This window comes from Adelges cooleyi, unplaced genomic scaffold (genome assembly GCF_023614345.1).
Source record: "Adelges cooleyi isolate 19-005CV unplaced genomic scaffold, UGA_ACOO_1.1 ACOO_flye_CR_arks_rails_tigmint_CR_PRNA_247, whole genome shotgun sequence".
In the NCBI taxonomy this organism is placed as follows: domain Eukaryota; kingdom Metazoa; phylum Arthropoda; class Insecta; order Hemiptera; family Adelgidae; genus Adelges; species Adelges cooleyi.
This window is the reverse complement of record NW_026095912.1, coordinates 12,431,456-12,447,054: the sequence shown is the minus strand read 5'-3', so window position 1 is coordinate 12,447,054 and position 15,599 is coordinate 12,431,456. Positions and strand designations below refer to the sequence as shown.

The following is a 15,599-nucleotide window of genomic DNA, read 5'->3' as shown; positions in this document are numbered from 1 at the left end:
GGCAACGTTTAGGGTCACAATTCCCATTGTCGAGAGTCGACCCCTATACTTAACCCGGATATCTACGACGGTAGTTGATAACATTCACCCCTTCCTACCGGGGGGGGGGGGCGTTTTTTTTTTGGTTTAGACCTAGTTTTAAAAAATATTATATAAAAATGTAATTTTGGACTGGAGCCCTGTGACGATGTAGTCGAGTAGAACCTTAATTATTATTTCATTTCAAACGGTTATTTCCTTTTAAGGAACTTAGCCAAAAAGACAGGCCAGGCTGGTAAATTATACTCTGAACGCTATTTTTATTATTAACAATTGATTTTTGTGAATTATTTATGCGTCAGACGTGCCGCCGCTGTAAAAAAAACAACTTCAATACAACTTTTGATTTCAGAGCCGCGAATCGCACGGTCATAAGTATTATATACGTTTAATGTAACATTTTTTTTTTATTAAAAACAAAAAGAAGACAAACCACTTGACCTGTTTTTCTGAAATCGTTTGTCGGATCGCATCAGTAAATCTCTCGAGAAGTTTTGCTCCAAAAAAAAAAAAAAAAAAACGTTTACTTGTTTCGCGAACAATCGCCATTTGTTATAATCTTTTTGTCAGAAAAGCGAAAACCGCGCGCTTTCACGAGGCGCACAAATCAATAAGGATTTTTACATTGGGAATAATCCTGTGGGTTTTACAGCCGGTTTTTTTGAAGAAAAGGGACAAGACGGTCGTTCATGTGTGAGAAACACGTGCGAATCTTCGGACCACAAAAAAAGTGGTTCGACGTCGGTCGTAAAAAAATATATATATATATATGTATAATAAAATATCGAAGGGATATCTCTATACGTCTTACGGTTAGGTTGTGTAGAGGCACACACGATATTATTGGGTAGTATAATTTTGGCGGGAACCGTTTGTGAGTACAGTACATCTGTACAATGTTGGACTAGTAAAAAAAATGATGCTATTAAAACACACATTCAACAAACCATACTACATAACGCGTAGCTAGCTAGCTCCATTCACATGTGCAACACCAAAGTCAATACTATATAAAGCCGTTGCCCGAGAACTACTTTTGTTAAAGTTAAAAACTACAAGTGGATAAAAATCTATAGAAATTATTATATTTTTCAAACAATTGTACGAATAGTAATAGTCTCTGTTTAATATTATTTACAAAAGAAGACACTTTCTGACTTTATTTTCGGATTCATTGCACCTATTGCGTTAGCAAATTATGAATACAGCTATAAACTAACATAAGTTATTGCAATTTAAATTTAAGTCAAGTTTCTGCATAAGAAAAGGAAAAGAGAAAACTTCAGGGAAAAATTCTGACCATCGTGTTCAAGGTAAAAATATTCACAATAAACATATTATTATATATTTTTTTTGAAAGGCATCACTTAAATAACATTTATTTCATCAAAGTGAAAACATACATTTTTTCAAATGTTTTAAATGTTTTATTTTCAATTGTATTCCATTAAAGTATTAATTGCGTTATTATTCAAATCAATTACACAATACAACAAAAATTTACCATTTTTCATATTTTTTTCGCTTAATTCAAATTTTCTAGTACCTTGATTTAATTTGTAAACCTCCTCCTAAGTTGTAAGCCACTTATAACTTTCTTTCGTTTGTACCTAAATACAAACTATACATTTGTTTCGAGACCAGTTCTAAATTCAGCAAGAAAAATATAACTAAAAACTCTATTTGAAATAATTGTTGGACAATTTTTCAAACATACAGAGCACGTTGAAAATAACTCAAAACGGTGTTTTTACAATTTAGGAGATGATTTAAAAAGTAATTATAGTTGCTGGAGCAATTCTGAGACCACATTCGGTGTTGTACAACACTGTAGCAAGTTAATAACACCAATAACTTGCTAAGTAATGGAAACGGTCTACCGAGTAAAAGTTTTAGTTTAATAAGTTTATTTGCTATATGGCAAATATTGGCAGTGGGTAAACTGCTTTTAATAAATGCTTAAATACTAAAGTCAATTATTTTTTAGTACTTGTAATTTGATAAAGAATGACTACGGGGAAAATGATTTCTAACTGTTGGTAGAATTTATATTCTGGCAGAAAAATGGTACATAATATTAAGTAGGAAAACCAAAATAAAAAAAAAACATCTAAGTAAATGTATTTCAATATTATATCATATTATGACAAATAACATGAAATCAAAAATGTTTTTCTTTTGCCTCTTTCCACCATGTTCGATCATACTTGAGATGGTCTACTCACTGAAAATTCTTCAAGCCCTCAATCGTTGCATAACTTACCCCTAAGTACTTGAATTGGTCTTCTGTATTTACTACTCGCTCTCGAAGCATGGCGAGGGGTTCTCATGAAAAACATAAAAAGGAAATGCCCTCTTCTAAGTCTTCTTCCTATAACTGCACTTTAACTCTTAAATATGCTAAAACAAAATTTTTTTTTTATATTTTACATCTAACTCAAATCAAGCGATAAAATTGTTAAAGACTTCATGTATAAACTTCATCATTATTTATTTAAAACGGATTAATATTTTTTCGAGAATAACTTTTAAAAGTTTTTTTTTAACATTTTTAAATAATTTTAAGTTTTTTTTTCTCGATTTTAATCATAGTAAAACGATGTCTGAAAACAAATTTTAATTTATATCATTATATAATCGTTAAACAGTTAATGTTTTATATGAAGAAGTCTTCTTGCTTGTTGGACCCCCAAAAAAAAATGTTTAATGAAAGTTATAATTAGTTGTTATAAAAATAAAGTAGACCAGTCAAGCGCGGGTAATGTTTTCTCTTAAGAACCACTTACTAGACATTGTTTAAGACTACCAAGTGTGGATGGTCTATTATAATAATTTACAAATAGGACTGAAATGCTAACAGGCAGTGCATTAGTCACTTCCCTGACATTGTTATGCCATATAATAGGTACAATCAAAATAAAGTACAAACAATATAAATAATGCACATTAGAGTTCACCGTAGTAGACTCTACAATTTTGAACTGTACAATAGTTTCATACCTTATCTAACTTTGCATAGAAATTGAAATTAAATGATTACAAAATAATTATGTTTTTTAGGTAGGTAAGTACGTTTAGTATTATTATATTACTACTAACAACCTCAGTTGTCTTTTTTTTTTGTAAATTTTGGATTGAAGTTTATGCTGACAGTTGAGTATTTACTGTTTTGTTAATTATTGTTTGTGTATTCATCTGAGTTCCAGTTTAAGATATATTACACATCCACAGCTACAGCTCTATGTATGATTATTATTTAGATTTAATTATATATATATATACACACAGTGTTGTGTCAAAGATGAGTGATGAAATGATTTGGGCTAATATTTGTCAAACCTCAGCACTCATCCGTTATCGTTAATATTATTATTCATTACCTATATAAACACATGCTCATAATATTATTATATTATTATTATCATGCATGTGTCTATTCCATCGCCTCGACTGCGCATATTGTAGAAAATCAATACGAATAAAATACATTATAATATTAGGTATATATTATAAATAATATAGCATAGAGTGTTTCACAATGATTTGACACTTGCGTACATGTTAAATGCAAATCTGGTCCTGAGGTAAAACACCATAATATGTAATATGATAATAATATTATCAACTATTATGCGTTTATTGAATATTAAGTAATTCCAATGGGCGGGGTTAGGCGGTCAAGAAAGACGTTGACATTCTGACAAACGCTGGTCGAAACAAAAATAAGCATCTATGTTACTATGTTTTATTGACACGACCAAAACGGTTTTATTATTTACTTATAGGAATAAAAAACGTTCAACAGTATTCGAACTGATATTGTCCGCTAACGGCGGTCGTCCATTACAACATTCGTGTAACATAAAATAATACTAATATGTCATTATAATATTATATAATTATACGCTGTGTTGTTACCTTTAGGTGTTGTGTTTACAGTATACAACAAAATTCTTTAATTTATACCACATAATTAATATCCTTTTAAATATAAATACATCCACATAGTATAACACGTGTTTATGTAAATTCAAATAAAACAAAACGACCGCGAGCTTTAACGTTTTCAAAATCGAATTCTGTTATCAACATTGTTGTTATCATCGTTATCATTCTTATCATTATGTCATCTATGTAAAATTATTGATAACAGGTATTATTTGTGTATTTTTTTTTTGGTTTTACTATTTTTTTTAAAATTATTTTTACAATCTAAAAATAGCTTATTAAACGTAGAATTTTTAAAAACAAATATCGTACTAATATTTCACTGTAACGCCGACGATTATTATGTTGGTTATGTACGTTCGGTTGACTGATAAAACGATAAAAAAGTGTTTAACCCAAATCAAATATCTACTTCAAAACGCGGTAAACAAAAAATAGGTAGGTAGGTGTACATGGTGTGAAATAGGTGTGAACAATTAATTAAATGCAACGTCATTCGTTTAATTGATTTTCAAATCGTTCGTTCGCTCTAGTTTGGGGCGAGCACTATTTTAATTACATAGATAAGTATTTAGCAAGCAAACGAATGCTTTGTAATCGATAACGCAATGTTCTTAATCAAATTACATAAGTATTTTGCGTTACCTACTAAACATTTGGTAAAAAAACACTTTCGACTTGTACGGGCTAATTTCCTCTCTTAATGCTTTTTATTTTGTTTACATGGATAACACTGAAACAACGACCATTCACCCACGTTGATTCCGAGTTCACCAAAAACATTTCCGAGACAAGAACATAAAAATATATTGCTTCGTTTTTATGATAATTACTGTACTTTTAAAGTCGACGAAGAGAAACTTTAATTACAAAGGTCGTTTTCGGGGTAAAAATTTGCAAGCTTTATTTTTTCAAAGGTGTCCCTAAAATGTGTTTATTTCATTAAAATAACAGAAAAAAACGAGTTGTATTTTATTCTCCAATTTTATAGCCGAGAAAAAGTTGTGAGCAATCAGTATTTTAATCCATTTAGATAAGTACCTACCATACCCAAAACAGTTAAGATTAATTTTTGACTTGCAAACCATGCAAACCTTGAAAAAAAAAAATCAAAAAATTTAAAATCTATTTCTAATAAACATATATTATTCTGAGTGTTTGATGTACATCGAGTTTGATACAACAAAGCCATAACAAATGTTAATGGGTAAATTAATTTTGATAATTGCAAGAAATACCTACTTTGTTTTAAAATTTATTTTTACAAAGACCACGATAGAAGCTATTTCCTTTTTTTTTTATAAACTATAACTATTGTTTGATAAAGAATGACTGCGGGTAAAACGGGTTCTATCTGATAAAATGATCGGATTACAATGACATACTTATATTTTTGTTCATAAGATGATGATGATTATCCTCAAGTTATTTTGAAATCCGAATACCATTTGAATACAATAAAAAAGAAAACGCATAAGTATAGTAGGTATAATTATTAAAGCGTATTAGCATACTGTGACTTCTGCTTTTAAGATTTAATATTAAAAAATATATGTAGGCATAATTCAAGACGGCATTTAAAATGTAGATACGGCGATCAAGGTCGTTCCTTCCCCTGCTTTATAAGTAAGTATACAAATCTCATTGTAAGCATATTGTAGAAACTAACGGTTGTCAATTGAAAAAAAAAACATCATTATAAAACCAAAAGCTAAAAAATTGACCAATTGAGGAATCCTAAAAAATGAATATTTCGTTTTTTGTAAAAAAAAATGTCTATAAATAGGACTAATTTGTTTACTATTAGTAAACCAATTTAATATACAGTTAACTAGCATGAAATGTTTTCAGCATTCACATTTCAATGTGAATACACTTATCATCAAACCCGTTCGTTGGCGAATTTTCAAAATTGTACTTAGTAATGAATTTATAGCTGTTCAAGAATAAATAAAAAGTAGGTATTTGTTCAGGAATTAGATAATGGACGGTTTTGCCTTAAAACCATCATGGACCACTCAAAACAGGTTTAGGTTGGATAAGTATTTAATTATGTTATTATGGCAGCTGTGATAATCTGATAAAAAAAAATAATTACCAATAAAGAATCCTCATTGGACATTGCTATACTAGTAAATGGTGTACACTTAAGGTTTGCTTAAACCTACGATTTTACTTTAAAAAAAAATTGTATTGTAATAAATAACAGCATTGCTCATACCATATATATTATAATATAATACTAGTATTACCGAGATATTACCCTATTATTTAATGTATTATAAGGTTGACTGAGAGGAGAAGAAAGGAAAATATCCAAGTAAAATTGTTGCAGATTATAAGGTTTTAGGAAGAGGTATACTTAGGACTGTAGACGAGAGATTAATTATTAAAGGATTAATACCGAACAAAAAATTATTTAAGTTACCATTTTTTTAATTAATTTTGTTTTTTCAACGAGCAGAAGCACTTTTACAACAATAATAATTCATCATAATATACAATAATTATATATATAATATACAATATACTGTATTGTTACTAAAACAGTTTAAAAGACAAAACAACTACAATTAAGATTATACCATCAGGGGAAATTTGAGCTGCTTTTTTGAAAATTAAATTCTCACTTCTAACGACTAAAAGTAGAATAGTCTAGTAATGATGTAAAACAAATCAGAACCAGTATTTATTAACAACAATCAATGTCTCTGTTTAATAAATGGAAAATAAAATATAATATTAATATTATGCGCCAACTGACGTGTACAAGGTGATATGAATTTCTCGATACTAGCAACACTTTCTCAAAATTCCCACTCCACATTTTCATTATTATTACCTAGTTGAATTACTGTACAAAACTAGAGGGTGGAATTCAAATGTGGATCTAACTAATGAAAAAATAAATGACATTTGAAATTTATTTTCAAAATTTGACACGTTTCGGTTTAATAGTCGTGACACAATTATTATGATTTTTTTAATAGTATTTTTGTTTTGTGCTGCGATAAATCACTATGATAATTAGTACAATGGTCATTAGCTGTGGAAACTACTTAAATCGGTGTTATTAATTCTCTAGACAATTGTATGTAATTGGATTTTTGTTGTTACAAGTATTGAATTTCGACACATTTTACTAAATATATTTAATGGGAAACAGTTGACTTCACTACACCGAAATGCACTCAATGGTTTTATTTTAGCTTAAAGTGCATAGTATGTATAATAATATTTTTAACGCATAATTAGATCCGGTTTTGAACTAAAAGTGTTTTGAAAATACACAAGTATAATAATTATAATAAGTATAGTATAATTTTAATCTTTCCGGGGTTGTCTGTCGTAAGCCTTCGAGGACGGCGGCGTCCGTGCCGCCCGTAAGTCGCGGCCGTGCCGACCGAAATATGGGCATTTGCACGAGTGCCATCCGCTAAACGGATCAAAACGTTCTTTTGTTTGTTGTTTACGCGGTAACCGCACGCGGGATGTTGCACGCACTGCGTGCACCGGCAGCAGCGATACCACGTTTTTACGCTTTGCATATTACACACACACACACATATGACACATACACGTACGTGCGTGCGTGCGTACGAGTACCGGGAAGAGCCTGCGGCGGGGCGCGAGTCGGCGGCGTGCGTGCGTGCGTGCGCCTAGGCGTATGTGAAAATAATAGTATGATAAAAAAAAAAAAAATAACCGAAGAAAGAAATTCACCGCCGCAGCCAGCCACCGTTATCCCCCACTGCAGTAGGCGTCTGCGGCTGCAAGGCGTGACCATTGCGCGCACATAAAAACGCCGGCCGGGAAGGGATCGCATCGCCGGCGGACACTTCTGTTCCTGCGATTGTGCCCGACGCCTTTGGAAAACGGTTTTTTTTTCTTCAATAAAGGACTAAAAAAAAAACCCCTTCCACTCCGGGACGACCTTTGAAAAATGTAATATTTTATAAAAATCGCACAATAGAGTAGTAGTAGGATAATAAACACGGAAAAATGTAGGTATAGTCTTCTGACCATACTACTGAAATGAATCGTTTTTTTTTTTTTTAATTATTGTCGGCGTACAGAGAATACTAATTATTGAAAACATAGAAAATACCTATATTATTACAACAATAGCTGGTACAAGAACGTTTTTGGCGTCCCGCGCTCGCGACCCACTCGATGACCGCCACCGGTGCCCACTACCCACCTCCACTCGGGCCGCCGATGGCGTCTACCCCCTCCGCCGTAGCCGTTACGGCCGCCGCCGATGGCAGCAGCAGCGACTACGGGCCGCCGCCGCCGCCGAACATGTCCAGCAGGCCGACGCGGCGCCCGTCTGTGTGTGTGCAGCGTGGAGGGTTCGCGCGCAGTTTCTACGTCGGCCCGCGGCCGCCATGTGAGCGCGAATTACTTAATACCAGACATAGTACACGCACAAACAATATTATCGCCGCCGACGTCCGTCGTCCGTTGTCGTTTCCGCGATCATCGTCGCGCCGTCCGTCGTGAGTCGTCGTCGCCGCCGCCGTCGTACTCGTGTTCATTCGCGTCGCGGCCAACGATAAAAGAATATTACACGTTTTTATTTTTATTTAATCATTTTTTTTTTTCAAAACGCGTTTGTTCTCAAAAAAAAAATACAAAATACAACCGGTCCTTACACAAGTATAGAAAAAATTTAATTAAATTCGAAAAAAATAACGACGTCTCGTCGTCGTCGTCGCGGGACAAACGTTTTTTTGTCTTCAAAAGAAAAAATTATACTGTTCCCGTTTTCATCTCGTCGTCGCCGTCGTCCAAAAAACAGCACACATCAAGGATATCATTTTTTTTTTTTAATAATATTGTCGTTGAGGTAACGAACATAACATTATTATTTTATAATAATCAACAATTTTATTATTATCACACATCATTGTTTAGCCGCGCTCGTCTCCTGTCCCCTCCATGTGAATCGCTTTCGTTGATAATAGTGATAAGGGGAAAGAAAGAAAAAAAAATGGTTATCGCCACATTTTTATTAGCACACACACACTCAAAACGGTGTATTTGATGATACGTTTCTCAATTAGGTATAAATTTCGCGTGCAATCGTTACATGTTCTACCGTCGTCCGTACGGTTTTTGTTTTAGTTTTTTTTTTCTTTTCTTAGTCATATAATTATCTTAACAGTAGCCAACTATTGAACTCACCGGCTTGCACTTAACAAGTAACACAACCCGAGCACAACATACCTACCTAAGTATTGCAATGTGGCAACGCGACCGCGGCTTATCTCGGCTGTAGCGGAATGATGATTTTCAAATTTTCACACGACGTTCAAAGTACGTAAGTCATTCGGCTAATCGGTCATCGTCCGACAACCGTCTACCGTACCGGTTTTCGGACGATCGTTGGAAAAATCTGATTAAACACCCGTCGACAGTTTGTTTGTTCGATTTCTAATGCCTGTACCCGTTACGTGTGGCCACGCTAAAATATTGATACACCCTCTTAAAGCCTTTATTGCCGTACGGCTCGACACGAGCACACGTGTTTTCGAAAATGCCACTGTAAATATCATAACGTTAACCTGTAGGCGTGTGGCTGACAATAAAGTTTACGGGTTTGGTGAAACCTACTTAAGTCTGCCTACGTAATCCTCCGTACCTTATGTTATATAATATTGTTAGTGCGTATTTAACATAATTTATTTGTTCGTCGCTTGAGTTTCGTATTTAATTTTCGTCATAATCTGTTGTGACTTCAACACAAGTTGATCATTTCACAATTACCAAACTACCTTTGGTTAATCCGAGTAAAAAGACTAAAAAAAAAAAATAAATAACACAAGTTTGCATTTTGAACGTAACAAAATACTTTATTTTCAACTAAGTACTTTAAGTACGTCTTGTACTTTATCGGTTAGTTCCAGTTTAATGCTTCATTGAGTTGGTTAGTTTCATTTAATTTATTACTTATAATAGCTTGTTTTCTTTCTGTTTCCTTTATTCGTCCTTCATTTTTATTGTTGATTGTTGAAACAACACTTTGTTTTTTGATTTTGTGTCTTAAAATAAATTTTTATACTTTTATTTTATGTAAAATTGAAAATCATTATTATATTTTTTTGTTTGGTTTATCTTGTTTTTTTAGAACAATTTTACTGTATATTATCTTTCTTCTTATTAAGCAAACATTGCTGTTTGTATTTCCATCTCTGATATATTTTAAAGGAGTTATTGAGATTGCCTCAGAAAAGTAACTTCTAAAGTTTGATAGGGTTACAATTACTAGTTTTTTCAATTAAAACTACAATTTTTATATTCTAAAATTTAGTGAAAATTTTATATTATCTTTTCTTTAAAATAAATAAATAAATGGAATTAAATTGTTTTTATAGTAGTTTTCTTTTCATTCAATTATATTATAAACTTATGTTACACGAGAAGTCATTCATTAATAATGTTAACGTCAATTTGTTCAAAACATTCAAATTAAAACTCAAAACGTTTTATTCCATTTGTGGTTCTATTTTTATTCTAATATTTGTTGCTTGTTTATTCAAATTTTCAGACTTGAACTAATTTCTTAACGTTAACATTTTTATCAGTTATTGGTTTATTATTATTAATTAAGATAAGCTTAATTTGTGTCGACTTGACTGAATTTCTCTATCTTTAAACACATTTTTTTAGGTCTGCCTAACAAAATGAGAAATATTGTATTATTTTTGTTCTGTTTTCATAAATATTTTGGTTTCACCGATTTGATTACCAAATCCGAATTGAGTACGGCCTAAACTCGTTGTCGTTTGACTTTTATCTGATGAGATAAGTTTTTATGTTTAAGACAAACAATGTATAAATATGTAAATAGTAATATGATTACTGTGTTAAATTGTTAGTTTGAAGTGTGCGAGTTGAGTAATAACTTTCATTGATGCAAAACGGTCTATATGCTGTAATAATCTAATTGACGTTGTTTCAATATCAATACCATAACCAAATCAATTAACTAGTTGTTAGTGTAATTTTTTTTTTTTTATTCTATTAGATAACATAGTTTTGATTAACCTCATGCGTGAATAATTGTACTATTTTAGTAAATTAATAAGGTCAATGTATAATTTGTGTACGACGTACGTGTTATAACAAAAGAAGCAATCAATTAAAATTTCTCGTTAACGCACGAAGGTCAATGTGGCCCGAAATTTAATGTCGGTAATTTTTTTTGGCTTACTAAAAAAATTGGGCGTTTTTTTTGTACAGATGAATAAGAGTTCATAATGGGCGGAATGGATACGGATCAACTATATTCAGTTCGGTGGAATGAATTCCACACTAGTATTATAACGTCATTTCGACACCTGCTCGATCAAGAAGACTTCATCGATGTTACTATTGCTTGTGACGGCAAATCGTTCACCGCTCACAAAGTCGTGCTCTCTGCGTGTAGTCCTTACTTCAGATCTCTGCTCAAGGTAAGTGATAATGTGGATTCAATGTTTTTTGCGCGTCGATGAGAACGAGTGCACCGGTTAATATTATTTTTATTTCCAGGCAAACCCGTGCCAACACCCTATTGTGATCCTTCGCGATGTCAAAAAACAAGAAATGGAGGCGCTGCTGAGTTTCATGTACAATGGAGAAGTTCGAATTAACCAAGAACACTTACCAGAATTTTTAAAGACTGCTCGGAGTTTACAAGTGAGAGGACTTGTCGATTTCACCAAAGAAGGTCAACCCGTAAGTGCATTGACATAGTTAAAGAAACAATTTTGTCTGGTAATTATACCATATAAAAATTGGTTTTATTTCAAACAGTCGTCTTGGGGAAGTTCAAGTGTCGTGCCTGTAGAAATGGTCGGCAAAAACAAGTCCAGTGATCATTTGTCTAGCCCGCCATACAAAAGACCGCGTAACAACTCAGAAAAGTTATCTTCTCAACCACCGACTCCTAGTACCAATTATAACACCGCCGATAGAGATAAAGATACGACTTCGCTCCTCGTGCAAGCGTTGGAGTTGAACCAGCCACAATCAAATCAGGTAATGATGAAATGGAAAATCAACTGAATGGACAGTTTTTTTCTTAAAACGTAGATACTTATAATAATAACTTTTGCCGTAGAACAAAAACGCAGTCGATTCATCGGAAACCGGTCATTCTTCCGACGAAGAAGACATAATTTCGAGGGATTCCGACGGTAGCGGGGCTGTGAACAACGGTATTCGGTCGGATAGAAACCAACAAAACAACGACATGCATGGTCAGTCGCAAATATCGCAGGGACAACATTCGTCGAAATTAGAACCGGTGGATTTTTTATCGGCCAGCGGAAACAATCACGACTTGCACAACACTTCGATTTCAATCGAACAACAGTCTAGGCATTCGTTTCCCGCATCGTTGTCGTCAGGAGTGTCGATTATAAATAGTTTGCAAGGTTTGTGTTTCTGCGATTTTGGTTTGACCCAAACCGTTGAAATGTAATATTTTCTTTTTTTGCCCGACAGGTCTACCCGGTCTCTTGCCAGGTCCGTCGGGCATACACAACAACAGTCAAGAAAACAGCTATGGTGAGTTTCTTGTTTATCGTATTATGCTTATTTACTAACATTAAATGCTTAGACGAAATTAATAATGGAAAATAAACAATGAAAAATTGTTGCCTTGAGCACATAAAGAAGTCTAAAGTTTTGAGACACATTTATGAATTATATTTTTAGCGACATGAACATCTAGTTATAATTATTTTATATTAGTGTAAAACACTTAAGGCTGTAACGATAATGTGTCGTTGTTATTGTTCTCATGAAATTGCATATTACGGGACGCAAAGTGCATGATGATTAGTTGTGTCGAGTAAAAAACCTACGTTAATAGCTGATGTACAATATAATATAAACACAGTAGTTTTGCAAAAAAAAACGTCTCTTAATACAGTTCCAAAATGTGTTAAAGACATGTGACATACATAATTGATCTATCTAGAAACTATGAGTAAACCCACTCTTTGTCTATGTATTAAAATAGTAAAGAATAACAATTTCTATTTAACTCGGAAAATTGTCATTGTTACATAAATAGAGATGAACGTCAAGTCACTTTGGGCTAACGAACAGTGTTCATCTTTGTAAACAACGTTAGACTTAAATTATTATGTATTTTAAAAGAATTTGAATAGAATTTTATAGTAATTATCGTATTATATTGTATTAAATTCTGTAAAGTTTTTATTTTATTAGTCCAAAAATCATAATTATATTTTAGTACCTATTTGTAGTGACTAAATAATTCAAATCGAATACTAGTGAGTATGTGGAGACAAAAGTGATTATATTAAAATGTTTAAAAAATAAAAACAATAGACAATACGAATCGTTAAAATCGTGAGCGATTTAACGATAACAATTGCTCGAAAAACAAAGACTGAATATTAATTTTACAGTATGATTGTTTGAAAAAAAAAATAAAATACTTGGCTTTTCAGGATGAAATTATTTTGTTAAAGACTTGTAAAGCCAAGTAATATTATTATTTACTGATTTTTTTTTAAATTTGTTCTATCGTTAAATGTTTTAATTTCCTCCGCAACGCCCAAGTGGGTCGCGTCCGTCTTGTGCTATAACACGTTAGGTATTAGTTTTTCTAACAGTTTTACAAACAATAATTTTCTATCGCTCGAAAGCGGCCGTTGCTGTAAAAATTAATAAGAATCATATTTTTTTTTATAATAACAAAAAAAAAAAAAGTCGTCTAAAAAGCAAATTAGTATCGAGTACACGGATCAGTATTGTGTTGTTGTTTTTGTTTGTGAGAAGGTAGTAAATAAACGCCATGGTTTTATTGTGAATCGTTGAATCCTGGCTTGCGTTATATGGATATGACGATGCGATTGTAGTGTCTTCCGAATGGCAATAGTAATAATACACAAAACGTTTGCTTATAGTATACTTGTTTATCGTTTCAATCTCAATAGATGTATATATTGAAAATATTTTTACATATTGTGTACATTTTGAAATGGTAGTAGAGAGTTTGATAAAAAAGGCCGTCCAGTGCGATATTATTTTTTTTAATAACAATAATGTTGTACGCGTTTTTCGATTTTTGATGAGTCGGTGGTTCGGTCGGACACAATACGACGCATTCAAGTAGAAGAAGAACAACTAGACTTCTTAAAACGAATACTGCTAATAATAATAATAATAATAATATTATACACCACGTTAGTGTGTTATCGAATACTCGGAATGTTTTCATGTTGTTTTTCTCTTTTATTTTTTTCGAATTTTTTTTTTTTTTTTTTTATGCTAATGTTACATTTTGCCGGCCGTTTGTCCTATTGGCTCGTTTTATCCTTGAAACACCGTCGGACAGTGCACATTAATCGGTTCGGATTATAGAGCAGGAACGTCGCCAGTTGTCGGTTTTTTATTATTTTTTATTTTTTGCATCATCGAGAGTAACTTGGGCTTGGCCCAAATCGCACCAATCGAGTCGGTGCACGGTTAGGTTAACCTTAGGTGACTTTCTCTGATCCAGAAGGATTATAGAATTACAGGCTAGGTCGGCGTGGGGACGTTTCCCTTAAGACGGGCTTTTGTTAGACACCGGATATGACTTTTTTTATTAGGTTAGGTCAAGCCGAGGCTTTTTAACGGTTAAAAAATTCGCGCCACACCGTCTGTTTATCGTCGACGTGTAAAATATAGACAATTTTCTCGGTAAGACTTCTTGATAGGACAGCTAAAACGTTTAAAGTCGCGGTAGAAGTCTATACTGAATGCAGCTGGAAAAAAATCGGTAAGGGTTAAAAAAAAAGCCCGACATAATCGAATTTGTTGCATGCATGAACTCGAGGAAAAAACTATTAACCCCAACTTTAGGGTAAATACCAAAACATTTTCTGGGCTTAAACCAGAAAAAAATCGTTAGGTAATTTTGGGTTTTTTGCATACTGTTTCAATTAATATTAAGTTGGAAAAAGAAACCAAAAACCAACCCCCTCACAAAAAGAAAAATTCCAGTTAGATTAATTTATTTTAACCTAGATCGTGTTTGGTATGTAACCAAAAATACCCTAATTTTGTCGGGTTTATATTTAAAAACTAAACGGGTAAATTATGTTAGAGTTTAGCTTAGGTCAGATTAGGTTTTTACCAACGTGTCGTAACGACGTTAAATCCTATACAAATGTTAAGCAAACAAATGTTTTCTCATTATTTTTGAAACATTTTTTTTTAATTTAATTTTTTTAAAATTATATCATTTAAATAATAATTTAAGCCAGTTATCGAATGTTTAAAAAATATATATTTTTAAAATTTTGTTTAACGTAATGGATATATTTTCAACTGTATGTAAATAATAAATGTGTTAATAACATTTATATGAATTGTAATTTGTATAAGAAATGCAATAGTGATATAATGAAGTACAAACAGAATTATTCAAACATTTTCGATTCGTTTTCGTCTCATTTGTTGAACTAGTTAAGGACAAACATTGAAACAAAAGTTCATCTATGCCAAATCGAGTCTTATTGTTTTAGTATAGCTGTACTGGTGTTGTGCATTTGTACTGTTGAGTTCTTGGAAAAGTGCTCTAAAGCCATGTTTTTGTACTAAAA

At 32.5% G+C, this 15,599-nt stretch overlaps 1 protein-coding gene across 7 annotated transcripts in view; it reads left to right on the top strand.

Annotated features, from left to right (window-relative positions):
* Positions 1–1,247: 1,247 nt before the first annotated feature.
* LOC126836760 (protein abrupt-like) overlaps positions 1,248–15,599 on the top strand; it is a 38,700-nt gene continuing 24,348 nt past the window's right edge. For 3 of the 7 annotated variants that reach the window (XM_050570389.1, XM_050570384.1, XM_050570390.1), the window contains exons 1-6: positions 8,417–8,836; positions 11,233–11,444; positions 11,524–11,709; positions 11,788–12,012; positions 12,095–12,410; positions 12,481–12,543. In XM_050570389.1, the coding sequence (XP_050426346.1) occupies positions 11,250–11,444; positions 11,524–11,709; positions 11,788–12,012; positions 12,095–12,410; positions 12,481–12,543 (985 nt within the window). In that variant the 5' untranslated portion in view covers positions 8,417–8,836; positions 11,233–11,249. Of the gene's footprint in view, positions 1,353–8,416; positions 8,837–8,916; positions 9,311–11,232; positions 11,445–11,523; positions 11,710–11,787; positions 12,013–12,094; positions 12,411–12,480; positions 12,544–15,599 lie in introns of those variants that run through there. The other 4 variants (XM_050570388.1, XM_050570391.1, XM_050570387.1 and 1 more) reach the window with 4 other exon arrangements.